A 23,681-nucleotide genomic window follows, 5' to 3' on the forward strand; every position below is an offset into this window, starting at 1 on the left:
AAAAAAATAGTGATGTTCAGAGTGACAAACAGGTCTTCAAGCTTAGGGGTTAATAACTTTTTATTTGCATATACTAGTAATAATATTCACTCCAATAACTGGTTCTTGTCCTGGTGGTCTTACCATGTAAAATGAACTTGTAGAAACTTTATGGATAATTTTAAGTAGTTGTGATGCTGTTATTACAAAACTGCTCATTACATAGCCGAGTTACAAATACACAACTATAACGATCTGATTTTTGCCTGCATGTTATGCAGAAAAAAAATTGTCAGGACAGTACTCTTGTTATGGACAACTATACTATGTGAAAATCTTTTTTTTAGATTCACATTTTGTCAAATGATCAATTGTTATGGATAGAAGTGTTCAAAGAATTGGTGGAGGCAGAGGTTCTGCTTTGCGGCATCTATTGCAAGGAACTAGTTTGGACAAACCTTCTTCCGAATTGGATAAAGCAGATCTGGATGAAAAACAAGTCACTTTAGGAAAACAGCAGGATGAAAAACAAATTACTTTAGGAAGAGGAAAATTCTTAACCCAGTTTTTGCCAGCAGCAAGCAGTTTTTCATTGGGTAGAGGTGAAACTTTGTCTGCTTTAGGTAAAATTTCTGTTGCAAAAGAAGTTGGCCTCTCATTACAAGCAAAATCTAATGTTGAACAGGCTTCTTCCTCTGGTGTAATTTTGTTAAGGCCAATTGATGTATATTCACATAATGTAGAAAAAAATGTTGTGCCAAAAACACCTGATGTTGGACACGGCGAGGAAACAAAAATTGAAACAGGCTTAAAGGCATTGCAGATAGGTGAAGAAGAGCTAATAAAGTATCATGGCAATAGTGGCAGGGAAATTCCACTTTTTGTGAACTGTGTGCAGGTAAAATGTGAAAATGAAGCAGTATATCAGTATCATGTTACATTTGATCCTCTCATTGATAGCAAAAATATGAGATTTATTCTTTTGAACCAACACAGAGAAATTATAGGAAAAACCAAAGCATTCGATGGAAGCATTCTCTATCTTCCAGAGTTCCTTGGTAACAAAACCAGTTTGAGTTCAAAGCGGTTGACAGATAATGCTTCAGTGACAATTCATATTGTACTCACTCAAAAACTCCACCCAACCTCTTACAAACTGGTACCCTTCTACAACATAGTTTTAAAAAGGGCAATGCAGCTGCTTCATTTTTGTCCAGTTGGAAGAAATTACTATGATCCAAACAACCCCAAAATGGTTGAAAGATATCAGTTGATGCTATGGCCAGGTTATGTCACAGCAATAAAAAAATTTGAAGGTGGGCTGCTTTTAAACATTGATGTGTCACATAAAGTCTTGCGCAACGAAACTGCAAGACATGTGATGGAAAGGGTATACAAGCAGGGTTCCAGTATGTTCAAGGAAAACTGTATTAAGGAGCTTGTTGGTTCAGTAGTTTTGACACGATACAACAATAAAAACTACAGGATTGATGATATTGCCTGGGACATCACACCAACCAGTTCATTTATCAATTCAAAAGGTGAAAGCATTACATTTCAAGATTACTACCGATGTCAATATAAAATTGAAATCCAGGATTTGCTGCAACCGATGTTAGTTCATCGCCCAAAGCGTCCATCACAGCGTGTTCAGCGCGAAAAAAATGGTGATGCTAGAATAATCTGCCTTGTTCCAGAACTGTGCTACTTGACAGGTTTGTCTGATAATTTAAGATCGGATTTTAAAGCAATGAAGGAAATAAAGGAGGTGACCTGTCAGCCACCTAACAGAAGAATGAGGCACATTGAAGAGTTTTTGCAACGGATCAACAACAACCAAGATGCTAAAGATGAACTTTTGAGATGGGGACTACATTTGGATATGTATGCTTCCAACACAATGGCACGACAGTTTCCTCCAGAGAGTATCATGGTAGGAGGACAACAAGTTTTCAAATGTGGGCCAGATGCAGACTTCACAAGGGATGTAACAAGGTCAAGTGTAATTAGACCCGTTTCGATAAACCAATGGCTACTTATTTTTACCAGACGAGATGCAAATAAGGCGGAACAATTTTTTCGCAAAATGGTTGATGTTTCCAGAAAAATTGGCATGGAAATAAATAAGCCTCACTTCATAGAACTTCGAGATGACAGAAGCACTTCATACAAAGATGCCATATCTTCATCTGTAACATCAGGCATTCAGCTTGTTGTTTGCATTTTCCCTACTTCACGTGATGATCGGTACAGTGCTGTAAAGAAACTCTGTTGTGTAGATATGCCGGTTCCTTCCCAGGTTATTTTGTCCCGAACCCTTCCTGAAGATCCTAAACTCGGAAAATTTCGATCTATTACCATGAAAATTGCTTTGCAAATAAACTGCAAGTTGGGTGGTGAATTGTGGGCAGTGGATATTCCATTAAAAGAATTAATGATTTGTGGAATCGATGTCTACCATGATGCTGGAGGCAAAGGCCATTCAGTTGCTGCTTTTGTGGCCAGCACCAACAAGCTTCTTACAAGATGGTATTCTCGTGCCATATTACAACAACCTCAACAGGAATTGATCAGCAGTTTAAAACCATGTTTTACTGAAGCAATAAAAAAGTTCTATGAAGTAAACCATGCGCTGCCATCAAGGGTTGTGATTTTTCGTGATGGTGTTGGAGATGGGCAGCTAAAGGAAGTGTCTGAACATGAAGTATCTCAGCTCAGTTCATGCTTTGGTATGTTTGAAAATATTGCTGGTGGACCATATGAACCAAAATTAACTGTGGTTATTGTTTCCAAACGCATCAATGTCAAGCTTTTTGCCAAGCAAAATGAAAATCTTGTCAACCCACCACCAGGTTTAGTTCTGGATCATCTTGCAACAAGGCCCAACTGGCCCGATTTTTTCTTGGTTTCCCAGCATGTACGACAAGGGACTGTCTCCCCAACACACTACATTGTAGTAAGTGGTGGTGAACATTTGAAGGCCGACCACATGCAACGCTTGGCCTACAAACTAACTTACATGTACTATAATTGGCCAGGTACTGTTCGTGTACCAGCTCCATGCCAGTATGCCCACAAGTTAGCATACTTAGTAGGCCAAAGCATTCGCCAGGAACCATCCACTCTGTTATCTGATCGTCTGTTTTACTTGTAGACGATAAGGCATCACTTAAAACCATGTGAACAATCGTGTATTTTTTAAACACACAGACCACAGTAATTTTTGTTGCACGGCTATAATCTTATTTCCTGAAAAGTTTTCACAACCTCTGTTCCATATTCTTTGCTTCTAGTTCTTTTCGCATGATTTTTTCCATTAAACTTCTCTAATGTGAGAAATCATTTGCTTTTGGAAGTATTGAGGGAAAAGTTTTTATTTCTTGTTAAAAAAATGTTTTGTGGAATGACAAGTTAAAAATGTTTTGTGGAATAAGGCGTTTTTAGCAAAATGTGATGTTTTTGGTGGAATTTGTAAGGTCTGTTCTCTGCTTGCATGGCTTATCCAATGTATTCGTGACCTTAATTGCACAACTCACCAGGAGGTCTTTAGAAGTTGGTGTCAATCTCTATTAATGAAGCAATGATCGTATTTATGGGTCCCCTTCCCTGAACAGACTTGGACAACTAGATAATTCTAGTTGTCTAGTTGGGCAAATTAGAGCAAAATGGCGGTAATTCTAGTTCTAATCTAATTCAGAATTATCGAGTAAGCTCTAATTCTAATCTAATTCACAGTTTTCCCAAAATCGCTAGTTTGTCCAACGGCACTTTTAGGCATGTGATCTGAGCATGCATTTTGTAACCAAAGCGCACAAAACCATGCAATTAACAAGACCAAACTACATCACTGAAACACGTTTTTCAGTGAAATTTGGCACTCAGCTCCGTTTAAACACGTTTTAGATGCACCGAATCGTATTGTTTTAAATGTGCAAATCTACAAGTTCAAATTTGAAACAAACTAAAGTTGGTTGGCTTAAACCTAATTCTAGTTTAATTTCTAGATTTTGAGAAAATGATAATTCTAGTTCTAATCTAATTTGCAAAAAAAGGAGATGCTCTAATTTTAGTTCTAATCTAATTTGGAAAACCGAAAAAAAACCTAGTTGTCCAAGTCTGTCCCTGAAGGGGACAAATATTGATTTTACTCGAATTTGTTTTTTTCTTCCCAAAGTTTGTCCGACCCGTTTTTCCATCAAATGTTTGATGGATTTGGATAAAATTTACACAGATGGTAGATATAGGTATGTAGATGTGCATCCCATTTTGTTTTTGTTGATAACCCCAGTATTTACCCCGCTAGCCCCCTAAAATGGGTTATTTTCTTCCCAAAGTTCGTCTGACTCGTTTTTCCATCAAATGTTTGATGGATTTGGATGAAATTTACACAGATGGTAGATATAGTTATGTAGATGTGCATCCCACTATGTTTTTGTTGATGACCCCAGTATTTAACCCGCTAGCCACCTAAAATGGGTGAGTTTGTAAATAATGTTGGAATTGGCTAAAATTTGGATGTAGAGTATGACATTTATAGGTGTCGATTGTTGTGTTCAACCCTGTAGCCCCAACATTTACCCCACAATTAAGCCTCCAAAGTGTAAAACATATTTGTATGTTACTGGGCACCACAAACGAAAAAATTCTGTGGCGCAATAGTCTTACAAGGGCAACCAGTTATATGTTACTCATTGGTGGGTTGCTTGGTGGACATTTTTGCGTCAATGGCAGTTAGGGGGTTGTTAAAGCCGTATGATGTCAGAAGCATTAGCGGTTGTTGTTTAAAACACCTCTAGTGGTCGAAATTTTAAACATTGGCAGATTGGTCTGAAATTTTGCAGTAGTATTGATTGAGTCATTGAGGTTTATATTTTTTTAGTTTAGTGTCAAACCCCATTAGTAACCTTCCTAGCCCCCCAAAATGGGTAAGTTTATAAAACAGTGTCGGAATTGGCTAAAATTTGGGCAGCATGTGGACTATGGTTCTCTCTTGAAATGCACTATTTTTAACTTTACATGTGTGGGGACCATAGGCGTCGATTCCCGGGGTGGCAGGGGTGGCGTGCCTCCCCACTAAAAATCTCTGGGGTGGCAGCCATTATAAAATAGCTATGCTGCCACCCCAGAAATTGCCTGGTCGTATTTATATTCGTGCATTACAGATATGGGTTTCTTTCATTTACATGCGCTCTTTCTAATGGTCGGTATATTTCGAGCATGTGCAAAGCAAGCTCCGCGAAATCTCTTTTGTTTTAAAACAACGCATGGGGAAAACCCGTTTAGCGCTACTCGCTTCAGTGATTTCAAGTTTGCTCCACCAGAACAAGTTTGAACAGGACGTAACAATGGCAAATTTCCGGTTTTTATGTGTTGTGGATGTTAATTAGCAGTTGGAGATTATATTGTTACACAGAGTTCCATTTCCATGCACGGAAAATTTGTGCGCAAATTTCGTGTCAAAGCTGCAATGCCGATTCGATACTTTTGAAAAATTGAACATGTAAAATTGATTTACAGATCTTTGTTTATGTATCACATGCTACGTTGCGTTTTGTGCGTTATGTTACCTTTTGTACCACACTACTTCGGATAAATAACACTACCCAGCACGAGATACACTTTTCCCGCCACTAACCAGTACACTGCTGTGATCACATAACTAACGCATTGTGACGTCATAACTACACATATAGATGGACGATTTGTGACGTGACTTTCATAGTTGTTACGTCCAAGTTAAGCAAGATTGAGTACAGAGTAATATACGTGTTTATACCCTTCCAATATCCGCGAAACGCCATCTACAAACCTTAACGAGTATCGTGGTGTGGTTTGATCATGTAAGGAACCTGACCAAATTTTGCCACCCCACAAAAGAAAATATATTCCAAAAAATCGACGCCTATGGTGGGGACCCATGAGTTTCTGCCTGCAGAAACTACTAAGGTTATAAAAGATGATGGCTAATATGGGACCTAATACAAAATAAGCATAGGAAATATATTTATGTTTTAAAATAGGTTATAGTGTAAATGCAACAACAAAATGTGCTAAGCCACCCTTCTAGTTTTATAACGATAAAGTCTCGCTAATCTTGCTGCAGCAATTTTGCTGTCATAGGCTAGATATTAAGCTGTAGACAGCGCCAAAATTTGAACCGGGTGTTGGCCTGCTCAAAATTCTGGTCAAGGCACCAAATGGTAGCTAGTTTTCTTATACAGTAATATTGAAAGCTTTGCTTCGTGTGGTGTTCATTATCTCCAATGCTATAATTATTTGTCCTATTTATTTTAGGGTGCGGGGCCGATTGTGACGTGGGCAACGGTCTGGGGTCATTTACTGTCCTCAACAATAGATCGTAGATATTTAACATAAGAATGCTTGATATCATTTGAAACCAGCTTGTTTGTAGAAATTATCACGTGGTGTCCAAAAAAGAAGATAACACACGTACCATATTCGACTAAACGTGACGGTATACGTATACGACGACACATGTATGTCGAAAAGAAAACATTATGGTGAAAACACACATTGATTTGACCTTTTAAAGTTCCACTTGACGACCGATACATTGTGATGGTTTGGATAACATCCTTATTTGCAAGCAATAGCTTTTATAGAATAGCGTATTGACGTACAAAATTACTTGCCCTAAAACTTTCCTGACAAACAATCCACAGCCAATCAGGTTAACATGACAGCTGATTGGAAGATATCACCACTATCTTCACAGATTCTACTGTCACCAGAATCCAACAATGCAAAAGTTGAAAATTCTAAGCTGCCATTTCACTCCCGAACTAGGACGTTATTCATATACGTATCACCACATGCTGTTATTCTGTTGTGACATCCTGCAGAATTTTGGAATCAGATGCTAAATGAGGTAAATTAACTTCACTAGTTACCTTTTCCGCAGAATTGTCAGCTAAATTTAGATCTAAAACTCGCCAATCGGCAACGAATAATGGGAATTTCTTCCTGCTAACATTTGAAGCACAGTTCTCGTGCAAATTCGTATGGTTGATACGCCTGTATATTCTCAAAGGAGTTGCAGGCAGTCAAATATTGGAGTAATGAGTAAAACACACAGCGAATTAACCCAAATGCTTTCAGGACCAGCAGGGCCGGATTAACACCATTAGAGGGCTAGAGGCCCTAAACACTAAAACAATTTGGTGCCCCACACCATTTTTAATTCGAAATATAAACGTAATTTTTGAACGTAAAACAAAATTATTCTTTGAGATTTCGATTTTAGGGTAATAGACTATAAGCTTATAAGCTATAGCTGATATTAAACTTGTAGATTTGTTTCAGAATGTCAGAAATACTCCAGAACTCAATTAAAAACGCCTAATTTTGCTGCTGCCACAGTTGCCCAATTGTAAAACATACTAGTATTAGCGTCGTGTTTAATGTACGTTTGCCACATACGCGAATATGTTTTCAAACACCATGCTATTAACTATTAAGCATTGCCTTACTGTCTTGACCAGGGGTGGCGAATCTTTTTTGACTCAAGATCGACGTTTGAGGTAGTCCAACTCTCGGGATCTACCATTCCAATACAAACTAGAAGAGTGGCTTTCTGATATACTTCCATTTTATATATTCTATATGATATTTACCAATTTACTATACACATCATTTGATCTACACGTTTGATTGTTTTTGTACACAAAAACAAATGGGTCCCCACACGCGTGTTTGTGCGGATTGACAGTAAACAAATGTTGCGGTGATTTTTAGATTCTTAAGGACAAATTTTTAGAAAGCATTAACCCAGGGGTTCTTAACCTGGGGTGCACGCACCCCCAAGGGGTGCGAGAACTGTTCCTAGGGGGTGCGGGGATGCTGAATCATTAAGGTTGGTTAGGTCTATTCTATTTAAGCAATTACAGAAGGGGGAGCGAAAATTGGTTAGTGATTTGAAAGGGGGTGCGAAAATTGGTTGGTGATTTGAAAGGGGTGCAGCAAGGAAAAAAGGTTAAGAACCACTGCATTAACCCAAGAATAAAAAAAAATTGTTCGTATTCTTTTTTCACTATTATTGTCATATAATTACAAAAACATTAAAAAAAAGTAACAAATACTTTAATTTAATCTCTTGCTTTGACCCAGATATTGTCGTCCAAGGTCGGGTTTTGAACACAATTTTTTTAGAAAGCTGTAACAGTTGTGTTACAGACACTTTAAATTAAAAAGCAATTTGCTACAAGTGTATACATAACAAATTGTTTTTCATTTAACTTTGTTTCGCAAAACGAGTACCATTGACCTGTAGTAACCTCTCAGGGTGCACACGCCAAACGACTGTTTGACCTTTTGACACCGTTTTCAATAGCACGCCGTCCTGAGTGTTCAACAATACCGTTAAGCCTAATTTTTACATGCCTTGAGCATTGACTCCTAAATTGATTGTCAAAAAAAACCGCTACCTTATGACGAAAGAAAGTTCTGAACAGTGTTTGTAATACCTACTAGCTGACCTTAAGTAACCCGTAATCATGCGGCGGCCAACCGGACAAGGAGCATTTAAAAAAACATTTATTTTGCAAAAAAGTCAAGTTCATTTTTTCATGTTTACTTTGATTAACAAAGTTTTGCTTGACATATACAAAACCGAAGCACGGTTATTAGGTTTAAATCACGTCATAGGTGTAAAACCTTCGCCAAAACCAAAAATGTGAGTGATAACTTAATAAAACGACATAGCATTGCTGTGCAAAACAGCTGATTTCTAATCACTGAAACGACGTCTCGTAAAACGTCTGTCCGACGTCAAGCTGAGCCCTCCCGCTATCGTAAACCAGTGAGTTACTCTCTTGGTACTTCTGCCTACAGTGTCTTTCTTGACCAAACGAGCGTTATACACATTTACGTTTCGGGGGCCTGTGGGTGAACCGCTGGATCAAGTTCAGATTGATAACTAACATATGTCCAAATTTGAATAAATTTGAAGCACTCCTTCTTTACCACACGAGCGATAAAAACCAGCGTTAAAAATTTTACGTTTCGGGGGCCTGTGGGTGAATCGCTGGGTGATTCGGAGTTAAACTTATGGAGGATCAAGTTTGGATTAATAACTAACATATGTCCAAATTTGAATAAATTTGAAGCACTTTTTCTTTACCACACGAGCATTACAAACCAGTGTTAAAAATTTTACGTTTCGGGGGCCTGTGGGTGAACCGAGGGATCAAACGGGGTCAAAATTCACATGGACCATCTTTAGACCAATATCTGTAATGTGTGTAAATTTGAAAAAGTTTGAACCATTCTTTCTTGACCAAAACGTGGGAACAAATCCGCGTTAGACGGAAAAAAAGAAGAAAGAAAAAAAGAAAAAAAAAAAAAATACGGACAAAAACAATATGTGTCCCCTTCAGGGAAGGGGACCCATAACTAACAAGATAATGCAAGACTATGTGTGTATTACCAAAGGAAAACTAGCATTTTCCGAGCTCTGTTTTACGTTTTTATCGTGGTTTGGGTGTGACTTTTTACACTGCATTGAACTTAATTTTTTATAATTCATCCGATGCTAATCTTGATAATAGAAAAAGTACCAGCACAAAGTAACCATTACTACTGTAACTATTTTATTATTTTTGTGACGTAACTATTCCTTTTGCGACGTAAAGCGTCGACTGAGTATTTGTGGTGTAAACATATCAACAAATCCTAATGAATAACTTTCACAATAAAGTCATCTATGTAGGGCAGGGGTTCCCAACCTTTTTACGATCTCGTACCACTGGGACGCTCGGTACTGCCACGCGTACCACTTCTTGCAGAACGACAAATTTGATTGAATCATATTTAATGGAGAAGAAGAATATTGTCCTACTAAAATAACACTAAAGTACCACAACTAAATTTAATAAGATTTTTGTTAGATGCATTTTCGCTGCTTGACATGATTGGTAGAGCTACTAACACGATACGTTTCTCCTGATCCAAAAGTGCTTAATTTTCGATAGGTGGCGTAAAGAGCTGAATTATTTATTTAGCGGCTATAAATGGGTTGGGCTGGGAAATATTTACATAACATTTTTACATTAGTAACTAATTTTTTGGGTTAGTTTTATTGAATTTTAAGTGCTAATACCTTACCCCAATCGTAATAGCCCTAACCGTTAGCATTTTTTGAGATATACCGTTTTAAATGAAAAAAGTGCTCTTTGCGCCACCTGTCGAAAATTAAGCACTTTTGGATCAGGAGAAACGTATCGTGTTAGTAGCTCTACCGACATGATTAACGTCTATTGTCCCACAGCGTTGTATACCGTTTTTCAAAGCAACTGTGCTTCTTGTTGACATGGCGTGTATTTTGAAGATCGTAATGATACGAAACAACAGGAGTAGTTACGTAACAATAAGAATAGGCTTGGGGAAATTTTTTTTTTTCTTCACGGGGTTCGAACGCAGGACACTCCCGGGGACGAATCCCGATCAGGTTTTTATGTCTTGCGCTCAAACTCCAAGACGCCAAGAGCTATATAGCGAACTCTTTTATTCTACAATATAGCCGAATGATGGCGCTCGAGAGTACGGCAGCACGGCGAGTACAAGGGGTCAAAAAGCGGTTTCAGCAAACATGTTCAAATTAAGACAAGGCAACAGACAGAATTTCAATGACATTTACGCTTACCAAACTATTAAAGGACTGGAGTCGTTCAAATACAAGCGATCAGTAGAAAGTCTGTAAACACGGCATCAATAACATACACATCACTTAACCACACTAGTGACGGACGGCAAAACTTTAAGCAACAATAATCTTACCGGAATAACACAGTTCGGTTCAGAATAACACGGGGGTCGACGACGGCGGAATTCACGTCTGAATAAAGGTTTCACATAAATTCAAATCCGAAAGGTTAACAACCTTAAACATGTGCTTACCGGTCACTAAATGTACAAGTCACACATTGGACGATTCAGTTTTTAAACAGCATAATTTTCCTGTTCGTTACACACAAAAAAAACATAACTGACCAGTTAAAAAACGCATACAGACGCTGTAAGATCCAGTCACTAATAAACACGAGGCGACCTCCAGTGTTGCCAGGTCAAATTGCGGAAAAGCGCAACTTTACCGGTCAAAAGTAGCCCAAAAGGAGCCCAATTTTACAAATACCTGAAATGCAATTGATTTTCGCTACTTTCACCTATTTGTGTGATAATTATTCAGGTTTCTCCTTTTCAGATTTAAGTTTTGTCCATTTTAAAATTGAATTTGAACTGTTTCCAGTAACACTTTATTGTTTACCCACTTTTCATGCTGTTTTTTTTAATTTTTCAATCTCCACTTTAAAACAAACATGTTTCGCTTTAATAACAAAGTAAGATGACCTTTAAAACATAAAAGAATATTTTTTTGCACAGAGACACTTCTTATTACGTGGTAACAACGGAGGCGTTTATTAAATTTCTTTGATTGAAAAGTGAACATTGCATTGCGTGGGCTGAAAGCATTCTTTTGCTCAGCTGGATGTTAAATTTCCGACGCTCTGGGCAGTTTCATTAGTTCTTTAATCAAAATTGAACTTACAAGGTTTTTGACGTCACAATAATAATGCAATCATTACTCGACATACGGTAGAAAATGCCATTCACAAACCCGCTCAAAAAGGCGCAACTCATGAAAAAAACCCGCAACTCGACGTCCAAAGTAGCCCAATTCGGCGACAAAAGTGCAACCTGGCGACCTCGCTTACAAGACGTGATACCAATAAACAATGCTAAAATTGTGTCATCACAATCACCGATAGTGTGACAGACAATGCACCAGGTTGCACAGCATTGCGTCAAACACAGGAATCAAGGCTACTGGCGGGAAACATAGACAACATTAACACATGTACAAGGCGATGTAACAGTTATAAATCAAGTAGGCCTACAACGTTGCTGGCGATTTTACATAATCTTAAACAATAGTAGGTTTTACATAACGTTTTCATTTTTTTTGTTATTATATTCAAATACATTGCATGAATGCACATTAATTGCTCGTTCGTGTTTATAGTTTCGTAGAAACTGTCAGTGGAAGATCAATTAGTGCACAAAACTTTCACATAAAAAACACCTTAATACGAAACCATTTAGTTGCTTTTTTCAGTCAAGATAATTAAATTATACCCAAAACTCCACAATTAATTAAGTCGTCTCTGACAGCCCTAAACTAATCAAACATCATTGGCGATGCAGCGCGTTTAGTGATCCACTAATTAAGCCCTCAATTTTTGCGCTCCATAACGCAGGGTTGCCAGGTTAAAATTTTGCAAATCGACCAGACCGTAGGCCAGAACGCTTAAAATTCGCCCAAACTTTCAATTTATGCTAAATGTCTAAAACTGCTCGTTTAGCGCCCTCAAGTGGCGGAAAATGTGTATTATTATTTTTGAAAAACGAGGCTCAAGTAAACATTTATTCAGAAAACATGGCATGCGCGACACCAAGACTATACGAAAAAAATAATACAAGTATCAATTGTCAAAATCAGTCAGCAGATTGTTAAACAAGTTTTGTGCTTCCTAATCCTAATGTACTACCTTTGCCATGCGCTGCAACAATTTCACCCAAGTGGTCAACTGAACGTATGGCACAGTAGCAGGCTATACCAACAGCTAAGTGTAACTCAGCTTCTTTAACTTTTGTGCTGACGTCAATACATTTGAATTTCAGCGGTCCACTTAAGGCAGCTGCTCCTATAAGACTTGAATGCTTCTTGGACTTTTCGTGGTCAGCCAGTCTACTATGCTTTGGAGTAATTTTTACCTTGCATAGTTTGCAGTACGCATCTTCTCCGGTAATTGTAGCTCTTCTCACCCATTTGAACTGCTTCTCCCATTCAGTCTGATACTTTCGGTTGGAATCATACTTATATTTCCACTGCTTACTCATTTTGGACAGTTTGTTTGCAAGGCAATTTGAAAAATTACTCAAAAATGTAATACAGGTAGTCCGGACAAGGGACAAGTTATATAGCATTTTAAATTTGCCGGGGGGTAGAGGGCTGTTGATAAGTTATCCAGACAATGATAATGGCGCTAACCGAATGGAAACCATGAAGTCGGAGTAAGTATTACAGTTCAGACAATGATACTAGACACAAAACCGGATAAAGTCGGTGTTATTCAGCAGCGACGGGATTCAGAGCGTCATGTTGCCCTGCAATATCGTTCGAGACACGGCGCTTATCGCGATAGCGAAGAGAACAAAAAGGTCGGGACCGAAAAGCGTCGAATCCTGCTGAGAAGCGTGCTCGCATGATAAAAGTGTGAGAACGCCCAAACTTTCGGCCAGACGGCCAGACCGAATTTTGTTCGCCCAAGGGCTTTGAATCAAGGCCAGAATGAGCGATTCTGGCCGAAAATAGGCCAACCTGGCAACCCTGCCATAACGTTTCATCGTTGCGCAGCAATTCCCGGCTGGGTTTTAGTGTAAATCGCTGTATGTTCCTTCACCAACAGAATGCAGCTATTTTAATTTTGCGCGCTCGTAATACAAGCCTCGTTTTTTCATTGCAAAGTCATGAAATTAAGTGACAATATGTATTGTTAAAGACAATGGGTTCGACAAGTTACCAATAGTTCTGGGCGATCAATGACGTTTGTCAGCATGTGAAAATCGTAAAAGAAGTTTTTCAACCTTTAAAAAACAGGAAGAAGACAAAAAATTATTCAATCAGCAAAATTAGGACAAAAAACTAATGTTGCTGTTGTTACGAATAAAATTACAACTTTCTTTACTGCACTGTTTTGCCACTTGCTTAGTTTGTTGTTTTGTCACTATATGTTTTCCTTTTCTCGTAATATGATTTATTGGTTTATTGAACAGTTTTGTTATTGCTTTGGTTTGTTGGTTCGTCGACATATGTCATACGCGATTCATTTCCATATGTTGCGAACATTATTACCTTTGTTTATTCGTTTTCTGTCCCGGCACTATGTTTGGTTGTTGCACTGTCACTATATGTTATCCGTCTTTTCTGTTTGTGTTTCACCATTGGTGTTGTTTTTTTACGTAGGTTTCTCAACCTACCTTGCGTATAGTTGTTTCTCATAACAGACTTTCATTTTGTTTTATTTCCTATTTCGTTTCGAATGCAACCCACCGCGTTGCCTTGGCATTCCTGCGCGTGTCCCTAATTACGAACATCCTCGGGACTTTGCTTAATTTGCCTCAAGAATAACTGCTGTTTTTCTCCTCGTGGCTGGCTCCCTAACGTGAGGGCTGTGAAAATGTGATAAGGCAGACTTGGTTGGTCGGCCTTGGTAGAACGTGCTTTTTGGCTCGTGAGATCTTTTATCTATTTGTCCGTTTTTACATCGTGTTTTTAAGTGCTACGTTGGCCCGATTGTGTTGTCGAGAACCGTGCTTATTTTACTCCGCTTTTATAATAAGAACAAAGGATATATTGCATATTTTGTTACTGTTTTGCAAAAGAATTAAGAGTAGCGCGCGGTCTAGTTATTGGTTTTACCGGCTAGCCGTTAGAGCAGCGTCCTGAACCTTAGGCGCAGAAATAGTAGCGCTACACTGTACACTTTTATCTGAATATAATTAAAGGAATAAATATCACGATCATTTGGTGATACCATAGAACAGTGGTTCCCAACCACCGGTCCGCGTAAATATTTTCCCGGTCCGCAAATTATTTTACTTTATGTATACTTTTCAAAGTAGGCCTACTACAAAGTTGTTGGTACCTATTGCAAAGTTGTTGGCTGTAAAACTGGGGTTTCCACTGTTGATATCCGCAAAATTACTCAATAAAGCTTTTGTGACGTTTATGATTGTTTTGTCATGCGTCTAGCATTCAACAAACAATGTTATTCTTCGCTTTTGAGATGAGATTCCTACTGGCAGCTAAACAACAGCAAACATCCCACTAACATTGACTTTGTATGTAAATAGATTGACGTTTTGTTGTTTGAGTGGAGTTGATTGCCGTTTGGTTGTAATTTTTCGTCCTAAATATATAGGCAGGGTTGCCATACCGTCCTTATTTCTAAGATTTGTCCTTATTTTGAAGGGCACTGTCTTAGGCTAGATCCACACACACACACGCTCGCGCGCCGGCGCATAGTTGGTTTGTTCTTTTATAGCCAGCGTAAAACGCCGGCGCGCGAGCGTACGCTTTCGACTCGGCTGCAAAGCGTGAGATTTCGCCCACAAGGTGCTTGAAACCACGCTCGCGTTTTGCCGAGCGCGCGAGCGCTGGCTAAATAAATTTGATTTAGCTCACGCCGGCAAGCCAGCGCAGTTTTGAATTGTGAACTTCTGATTTTCAGGAACTTTACTTGCTGGGCGAAATGTATATCATGTGTGTAATGTATAGTGATTTTAGGGCAGGAAATATATATATAGTTCTATTTTTTTAAGTCAAGAAAACCGAAATACCAATTTGAATGTCCTCTATTGCAATGATGGCAGGCACTTGAACATCAACCATCGCACATCAATCGTGCACAGTTGCTTGTGGGGGCACGCACCCGTTAACTTTCCTGATAGCCTTTGTTCGTGTTTAATGAGTTTTTCGTATCCCGCTGCTCTAGTTCGTATTCGTTTTGGTGCTCCCACGAAACCATTTCCTAGTTCTGAAGTAGCCTTACAGTTCAGCAAAATAAGACTTATCCACTATTCAGCATGGTTTTGTCAATTTACAGTAATCAGGAATTGTTAAATTATGTTGTATGTGTTCAAGCCTACCCGCAAGACATGGTTAAAAATGATTTTGAAAGGTAATATATGTGGTAAGTTTGGTTATGCATTTTGGAAACTTGTAGGAATATAATTATAAAACTGACATTGCCTTGCATATGTGCAGGTAAAAATGTAAACACAGCCAAGGTTGTATTTAGGAGTTTAAAAAATATAAACGAAAAAAGGATAGCAAACATTGGTTTCTTTTATTTCTAAAAACTTTACAAAATACTTTTAACAGGAAAGCATGAAACTCCAGTAAAAAAGAGGTTCAGGCTAGGTCATCACTCTAAAAACTGGCTGATGCTGTAAAACATTGTGTTACCTATCTTGGAAACAGTATTTTTTAATTGTAAAAGTATAATTTCTGCCAATATACACATTTACAAACAGATACACAAATGTTTACTCATCTGTTTGTTTTCAGATACAACTGATCAGATGGTGCCACACTGGCCTTTTCCCTAGAAAGAAATATTGTAAATGGTTTACGAAGCAGAAGAAGACTGATTATATAATTGTTTTTAGTTCAACATGTTTGTGTGGTTTATGTTTAGGTGAATTAACTTTTTAGCAAGTTTGGTTTGTTAAAACTGCATTTAACCTTTTTGCAACACATTTATTTGGAACTACCAAGTTTGCTTATTTCATGATGTCATGGTTTATAACTCTTGCAAATAAAACAAATTGGAGCATTTTTGAACTATGTTTATTGGCAGCAAAACACATGTTGATTTTGCCAAAGGAAACTTCCTTAATCACTGTTATAAGTATAGCCTACCAGACAGAACTAAATTCAAATCATAATAAATCATAAGGATAGAAAGAATAACCTTTATCTATATTAACCGATATGGTACAGCCAAACATTAACCATGTGAAAAGCACATGTAAAAGAGTTCCCAGTGAAAATGCGGCTGTGTGAGCCGGAGCGCCAGCGCGCGAGCTCAAATTTATGTCTGTGTGGACGTCACTGCGCCAGCGGGGCAGCTCTTGGGCGTACGCTAAGCTCGCGAGAAATCCTGTGTGGATCTAGCCTTAGAAAAATGTATTGTCCTTATTTCTAAGAAATGTCCTTCTTTTTCACTTACGTCCTTATTTTGTCTTATTTTCAACAATTACAAGTCAAATCCCCGCTATAAGTTACAGTTTACCGAGACCTGAGCTGTTGTAAAATGCACAAAGTATTTTCTACGAACAAGGAGTTGCTAGAACAGATGTTTTCTGGCAAATATATGGCATATGATATGTCATGGCTCATATAAACTCAAAGATTTATTCTAAATCGTTTGTTTTGTTTCATACGGAAACTTAATTTTTTAATTGTCCTTATTTCAGGCTCTGTGTCAATGGCAACCCTGTACATAGGCTATTGTAGCGAGGTGTTTATTCGAGGTACATCGTAATAGAATAACACAAGGAGCGAATACGCCGCATAAGACGAGAGTCATAGAAAGAAAGCAATCTGTCCGGTTCGCTGTAGTATGAAGGCACACGATAACGGTAGTGAGAGAGGCCGCTACGTAATGACCCCCCTCCAGAAACGGACATAATAAAATCACGGCGTGGGGGTTGGGCCACATGTACCGGCTGCGTAAGGTCGACATGCGCTGGCTGAAGACGGTCGATGGAAACGAGCTGGTTGCTTTCGCCGATGGCAAGCGTGAAACCCTTGCTGCCTCGATCAATGACGCGAAAAGGGCCATCGTAAGGTGGTGTAAGCGGGGGTCTGTGGCCTTCTTTCCGTACGAAAACGTACGGAGTGGAGGCCAATGCTGCAGGGACCGTTGTGCGGATAGGGCCGTGGCGTGACATTGGAGTCGGTACAAGTTGACGCACCGTAGCCTTTAACGATGGAAGAACCGTTTGGGGTGAAGGCTCGTGATGTTCTTGGCGGAAAAAATCGCCTGGAACGGTGATGGCAGAGCCGTAAACAAGTTCGGCCGATGAAGCCTGCAGGTCTTCCTTTGGAGCTGTGCGGATTCCAAGCATAACCCATGGTAGTTCGTCGACCCAATTAGGGCCCGTTAGACGTGCCATGAGTGCACTTTTCATGTGGCGATGAAATCGTTCCGCCAGGCCATTAGCTTGAGGGTGAAACGAGGTTGTGCGGTGCAGTTGAATTCCAAGAAGCAAAAAACCGTCCATAGATCGGAGGTAAACTGGGTCGGCCGCGATCTGATGATATGTCAGCAGGAACCCCTAAACGGGATATCCAATGGAAAGCAAATGCGCGTGCACACGTTATGGTGGTAGAATCAGGCATAGGAATTGCTTCTGGCCAACGAGTAAAACGGTCGACCAAGGTAAGAAGGTATCTGTTACCCTGCGAAGGTGCAAGCGGTCCAACAATGTCGACGTTGAGATGCTGAAAGCGTGCATAGCAGGGCGGGTAGCTTGCTAGAGGCGCACGGACGTGGCGTTGGACTTTTGCCTTCTGACAGCGGACACACTGTTTTGCCCAAAGGCCAACTTGGCATTTTAAGCCGTGCCAAACAAACTTTGAAGCGACAAGTTTGCGTGTTGACCGTATGGATGGGTGCGAAAGACCGTGTATAATGTCAAAAACTTTGCGTTGCCATGCTCATGCCATCATCAGTGATATAAAGCATGTCGCTTTTTACGTCTATTTGGGCCGTTATTTTTACCATTAAACTTATGAACAGATCCGTATATAGTGTTCCAAATTAGAGTTCCTTTTCGAGAAATCTCGAAAAAATCGAGTCTCAATTCTCGAAAAATAAGTAACAATTTCTTGAGAAAAATTACTTCACGTATTATAAACAAAAAGCCAATGAAAATCGGCCAAAATAAAAATTTCGAGACTTTTCAGAATTTCTCGAGAAACGAAAAAGTCGAGAAATAGAGGGACCCTAGCGCTAGCAGCAATGTCATGCAATTTTATCAAGTTATCACACGCATTTTCAGTTTTGGCAAAGGTTTCACACCTTAGGCGTGATTTCATGTCGATGAACATACTTCGGGCGGTCACGTTTAAAACTACGGGCCCACTTGGCCCGCTTGGCCCAGCACTTGGCCCGCCTCGTGCAATTGAAAAACTGCGGGCCCGCTTGGCCCGCTTCTCGCAAGTATAAAAACTGCGGGCCCACTATATCCAGTGCTTGTCGCGTCTCTCGCAAGGAAAAACTGCGGGCCACTTATATCCAGTGCTTGTCGCGTCTCTCGCAAATATAAAAACTGTGGGCCCACTGTATCCAGTGCTTGTCGCGTTTCTCGCAAAGAAAAACTGCGGCCCACTATATCCATTGCTTGGCCCGTCTCTCGCAAGGAAAAACTGCGGGCCCGCTATATCCATTGCTTGGCCCGTCTCTCGCAAGGAAAAACTGCGGGCCCGCTATATCCAGTGCTTGTCGCATCTCTCGCAAATATAAAAACTGTGGGTCCACTGTATCCAGTGCTTGTCGCGTTTCTCGCAAAGAAAAACTGCGGGCCACTATATACAGTGCTTGTCGCATCTCTCGCAAGGAAAAACTGCGGGCCCACTATATCCAGTGCTTGTCGCGTCTCTCGCAAATATAAAAACTGTGGGCCCACTTTATCCAGTGCTTGTCGCGTTTCTCGCAAAGAAAAACTGCGGGCCACTATATACAGTGCTTGTCGCATCTCTCGCAAATATAAAAACTGTGGGCCCACTGTATCCAGTGCTTGTCGCGTTTCTCGCAAAGAAAAACTGCGGCCCACTATATCCATTGCTTGGCCCGTCTCTCGCAAGGAAAAATTGCGGGCCCGCTATATCCAGTGCTTGTCGCATCTCTCGCAAATATAAAAACTGTGGGCCCACTGTTCCAGTGCTTGTTGCGTTTCTCGCAAAGAAAAACTGCGGCCCACTATATCCATTGCTTGGCCCGTCTCTCGCAAGGAAAAACTGCGGGCCCGCTATATCCAGTGCTTGTCGCATCTCTCGCAAATATAAAAACTGTGGGCCCACTGTTCCAGTGCTTGTCGCGCTTCTCGCAAAGAAAAACTGCGGGCCACTATATACAGTGCTTGTCGCATCTCTCGCAAGGAAAAACTGCGGGCCACTATACACAGTGCTTGTCGCGCCCCTCGCTAGTGTAAAAACTGCGGGCCCACTGTATCCAGTGCTTGTCGCGTCTCTCGCAAGGAAAAACTGCGGGCCCACCATATCCAGTGCTTGTCGCGTTTCTCGCAAAGAAAAACTGCGGGCCACTATATACAGTGCTTGTCGCGTCTCTCGCAAGGAAAAACTGCGGGCCACTATATCCAGTGCTTGTCGCGTCTCTCGCAAATATAAAAACTGTGGGCCCACTGTATCCAGTGCTTTTCGCGTTTCTCGCAAAGAAAAACTGCGGGCCACTATATACAGTGCTTGTCGCATCTCTCGCAAGAAAAAACTGCGGGCCCACTTATCCCATTTTTTCTCTTATTAATTGTCTGCATTACAACGTCACAACTGTTTAATGTTCCTGCTGTATGACTGTTCTGAGTTGGTGCATTGTTTCAATGGTCGTTGGGCAAGGTATATTGGATGTTGCAATAAACAAATTAAATCCTGAATAAGAGTTTTACTTGTGCTACAAGCAGTGTTGTACGTGTCGTTGAAGAAAACAAGCCTAACAAAACCAATATGTAAATCATAGTACGCCAGGCATATTGAAGGCGTTAAAGCGAATCAAGCTGGTCTTCCAAGCATTCCAATGCGACAAGGCATTGGCTAGAAAAATCTAACCAATATGTGTTTGATTTAATTTAAAGCTATAACTTGTAAAATACAATGCCAGGTAAGCCACTGCGGCCTTGTGGGAATTGCAAATCTCCGTGCAGTCGCAGAAACCAAGCGTCTGTTCTTTGCGAAATCTGTTGTCAATGGTTTCACCACAATTGTCTCCGTTTGTCCGACACTGTTTTTAATATTATTCGGAAAAGTTCGAAATATCCTTTTATCTGTCCGTCATGCAGAAGCTTGCCCGGTGGTCGTTTCAACTTTTTGGCCTCACTTCTGCGGCTAGGCACGGTACGTACGGTAACGGCGGTGAACAATTTACTGTATGTATTAACTATTTGATTGCGTAAAATAATTGTTGCGATTGATAAAAAGGTCACAAATAGCAATCCCATTAAAAAACTCATATTTGTTCCTTACTGTTAACGTTTCGTGTGTTTACTTTTACAATGCATAATGCGCAACATTTTCTGCATTTTCAGGCGTCCAAAGATGGAATTGCTGCGCTTAAAAAGTGCGCTGTAATGGAAGGTTTTTTTTTAAGAGGTAAACTTCAGGTGCCACATTTTGATAGCCAAAACATGAGGTGCGACGAATACTCACAAAGTTTGTTGACAAAGTTTAACCTTATAGATAAATCATGGAAAGCAATTGCGACAGTTGTCGATGGTAATTGCTTGTTTAACGCCGCTTCGATTTGCATTTGTGGCAATCTTGAAATGGCGGTGGAATTAAAAGCACGCACCTGCATTGAAATGACAACAAATCTGAACCTATACAAGGAGCACGATTTAGCTAAGGAATTACTTTTCGTGTCGCCATCTATTGAAGAGGCATGTAAAGCCTGTGCGGTAATTGGGGCATATTCCAGTGCCTGGACAATTCTCGCTCTGTCCGCTGTTATTGGGCGACCAATTAAAAGCATTTACCCCCCTTGCAACGGCCCAGCAGACCAAACTGTTCCTATAGTGCATCGCACTTTTGCGGTCAAATCATTTGAAAGCAAACCAATAACTATCATGTGGTCAAGAGTATCTGAACGATCCACAACGATGTGGATACCGAACCACTTTGTTGCAATTTGTAAATTGAACAATTTGGTAAAAAGAGAGGAAAATAGGGATGACTTACAAAGTGATAAGGAACAGAAAGGAGATGAGGATCAGAATAGGGATGACTTACAAAGTGATAAGGAACAGAAAGAAGATGAGGATCAGAATAGGGATGACTTACAATGTGATAAGGAACAGAAAGGAGATGAGGATCAGAATAGGGATGACTTACAAAGTGATAAAGAACAGAAAGAAGATGAGGATCAGAATAGGGATGACTTACAATGTGATAAGGAACAGAAAGGAGATGAGGATCAGAATAGGGATGACTTACAATGTGATAAGGAACAGAAAGGAGATGAGGATCAGAATATGGATGACTTACAAAGTGATAAAGAACAGAAAGAAGATGAGGATCAGAATAGGGATGACTTACAAAGTGATACGGAACAGAAAGGAGAGGAGGATGACCATGTAGCAGAAGAAAGTACAAATTTGATAGGTAACAAAACAGGAAAACTTTTGCTTGAAAGTTTTTTCCCAACCCGCGAAGCTCTCAAGCTTTTGACGACATCGACTTCATGTCACCAGACCATTCCGAAGGGAAATAAAAACAACATGTATTACATTTTTGACAATCAAATAAATGTTGATCGAAGTAAGGCAAATATCAGAAAAAGATTTGCTGATGACTGTGGGGCATGGACAAAAACAAACAATTCGAGTATTAAATACTGGAGAAAAGACGACTCATTAGTTTGCATCAGACTCTCTAACGAAAAATTTTGCACTCGAAATGGACGAACAGGCATTTGCACGCCACTTAATCCGCAGCCGGACGTATCCGACATTGTAGAGTTAGGAACCTATTACGGCAGATTGAAGGCTGATGAAACTTTTAAACGGAAAATATCGTGGATAAAAGATTCAAAAGAAGCAATCATTTTGGACTTGCTGAGTATTTAGGAACCCACCCAGGACACATCGCACATGGTAATGCCAAAAATGAAAAACACATTTATGTGCGGACGAATCCAGAGCTTTTGAAAAAATGGGAAAAGATTTAGGAGCAGGAAAATGTGCCAAAGCTCTTTATGACGAATTACAATTAAAAACCACGGAAACTGCTGAAGGACCAAGAGACCTGGCGCAACTGCATCGAAAGAAGGTAAACGACAAAAAAGAAAAGCAAGGTAGGCTATGTCACCATCACCTCGAAGCTATACGGACGAAGTACTAGCTGTTATTAACATGGCCGTTTCTCATCCGTTTGTGAGGCGGGTTATACACAGCAAGAATGCCCCGGTGTCCGTTCAACTGTACACAGATGAACAAATTTGTGATGTCAAAAGATTTTGTTTGACCAGCGAAACAGTTTTTTGCGCCGACAAAACCTATAATTTAGGCAAAATTCATGCAACAATTACTACATTCAAAAACAAAAGTGTGATTAGAACCGCAACCGGCAGCAATCCGATATTTCTTGGGCCAATTTTCCTTCACAACCGTTCGGATTTTGCAACTTACTTTGATTTCTTCGGACACCTCAGTTCGGTATTAGGATCTAGCTGCTATAATAAAATATTGTTTGGATCAGATGACGAAAAAGCGATGCATAAGGCAGGCCTACATGCATTTCATGGATGTAAACATGTGCTTTGCAGCAAGCACTTGCTCGAAAACTTGGAAAGGTATGTTGGAGAGAAAGCAGGAACAACAAAAGAAATGAAAAATGAGATCAGAAAAGAGTTTTATTCTTTGTTACACAGCAAAGATGAGGTGGAGTTTTCAAAGAAAGAGGACAACATGCTGTCTTTCTTTGCCAAGTGGCCAAATGTTGAGAACTAGCCTATATGTTAGACACAGTTTTTTTTTTTCACGGGGTTTGAACCCAGGACTCTCCCGGGGACGAATCCCGATCAGGGTTTTTTATGTCTGTATATAGGTCAGGCGCGCCGGACCATTCGGGTTTTTTTTTTTTTTTTTTTTTCACGGGGTTCGAACCCAGGACTCTCCCGGGGACGAATCCCGATCAGGGTTTTTATGTCTGTATATGGGTCAGGCGCGCCGGACCATTCGGCCAAGTTCCTGCCCTCCATTCGGGGTTTTTGCCCATTATAAAGCAAAACGTTTGGGCTGTGCGGCACCTGGTGGGCCGACTCTGGACCAACAACAATGCCGAGTCCATGAACCATATCATCAAGGTGAAGGCCGAGTGGAAACAA

At 40.1% G+C, this 23,681-nt stretch overlaps 2 protein-coding genes and 1 long non-coding RNA gene across 4 annotated transcripts; 2 read left to right on the plus strand and 1 right to left on the minus strand.

Moving 5' to 3' along the window:
* Positions 1 to 222: 222 nt before the first annotated feature.
* LOC145230108 (piwi-like protein 2) lies at positions 223 to 5,896 on the plus strand. Its single transcript, XM_080095481.1, has one exon. The coding sequence runs from the start codon at positions 356 to 358 to the stop codon at positions 3,131 to 3,133; it is 2,778 nt and encodes a 925-aa protein (XP_079951607.1). The 5' UTR covers positions 223 to 355; the 3' UTR covers positions 3,134 to 5,896.
* A 6,330-nt stretch (positions 5,897 to 12,226) lies between these two features.
* Positions 12,227 to 16,396, plus strand: LOC145228944 (uncharacterized). 2 transcript variants are annotated; one of them, XR_013860327.1, is made up of 2 exons: positions 12,227 to 15,749; positions 16,127 to 16,396. It is a non-coding gene; the product is annotated as an uncharacterized LOC145228944 (long non-coding RNA). The 2 variants fall into 2 exon arrangements; XR_013860326.1 differs by having other exon boundaries at positions 12,227 to 15,737.
* A 494-nt stretch (positions 16,397 to 16,890) lies between these two features.
* Positions 16,891 to 17,847, minus strand: LOC145229594 (uncharacterized). The gene is made up of 2 exons (XM_080094940.1): positions 17,287 to 17,847; positions 16,891 to 16,923 (listed from the first exon to the last, which is right to left on the minus strand). Exons 1-2 carry the CDS (start codon positions 17,845 to 17,847, stop codon positions 16,891 to 16,893), a joined length of 594 nt encoding a protein of 197 aa, XP_079951066.1.
* Between the last annotated feature and the right edge of the window lie 5,834 nt (positions 17,848 to 23,681).

The sequence above is a fragment of the Phallusia mammillata genome, chromosome 5 (genome assembly GCF_965637545.1).
Source record: "Phallusia mammillata chromosome 5, kaPhaMamm4.hap1.1, whole genome shotgun sequence".
Classification (NCBI taxonomy): Eukaryota; Metazoa; Chordata; class Ascidiacea; order Phlebobranchia; family Ascidiidae; genus Phallusia; species Phallusia mammillata.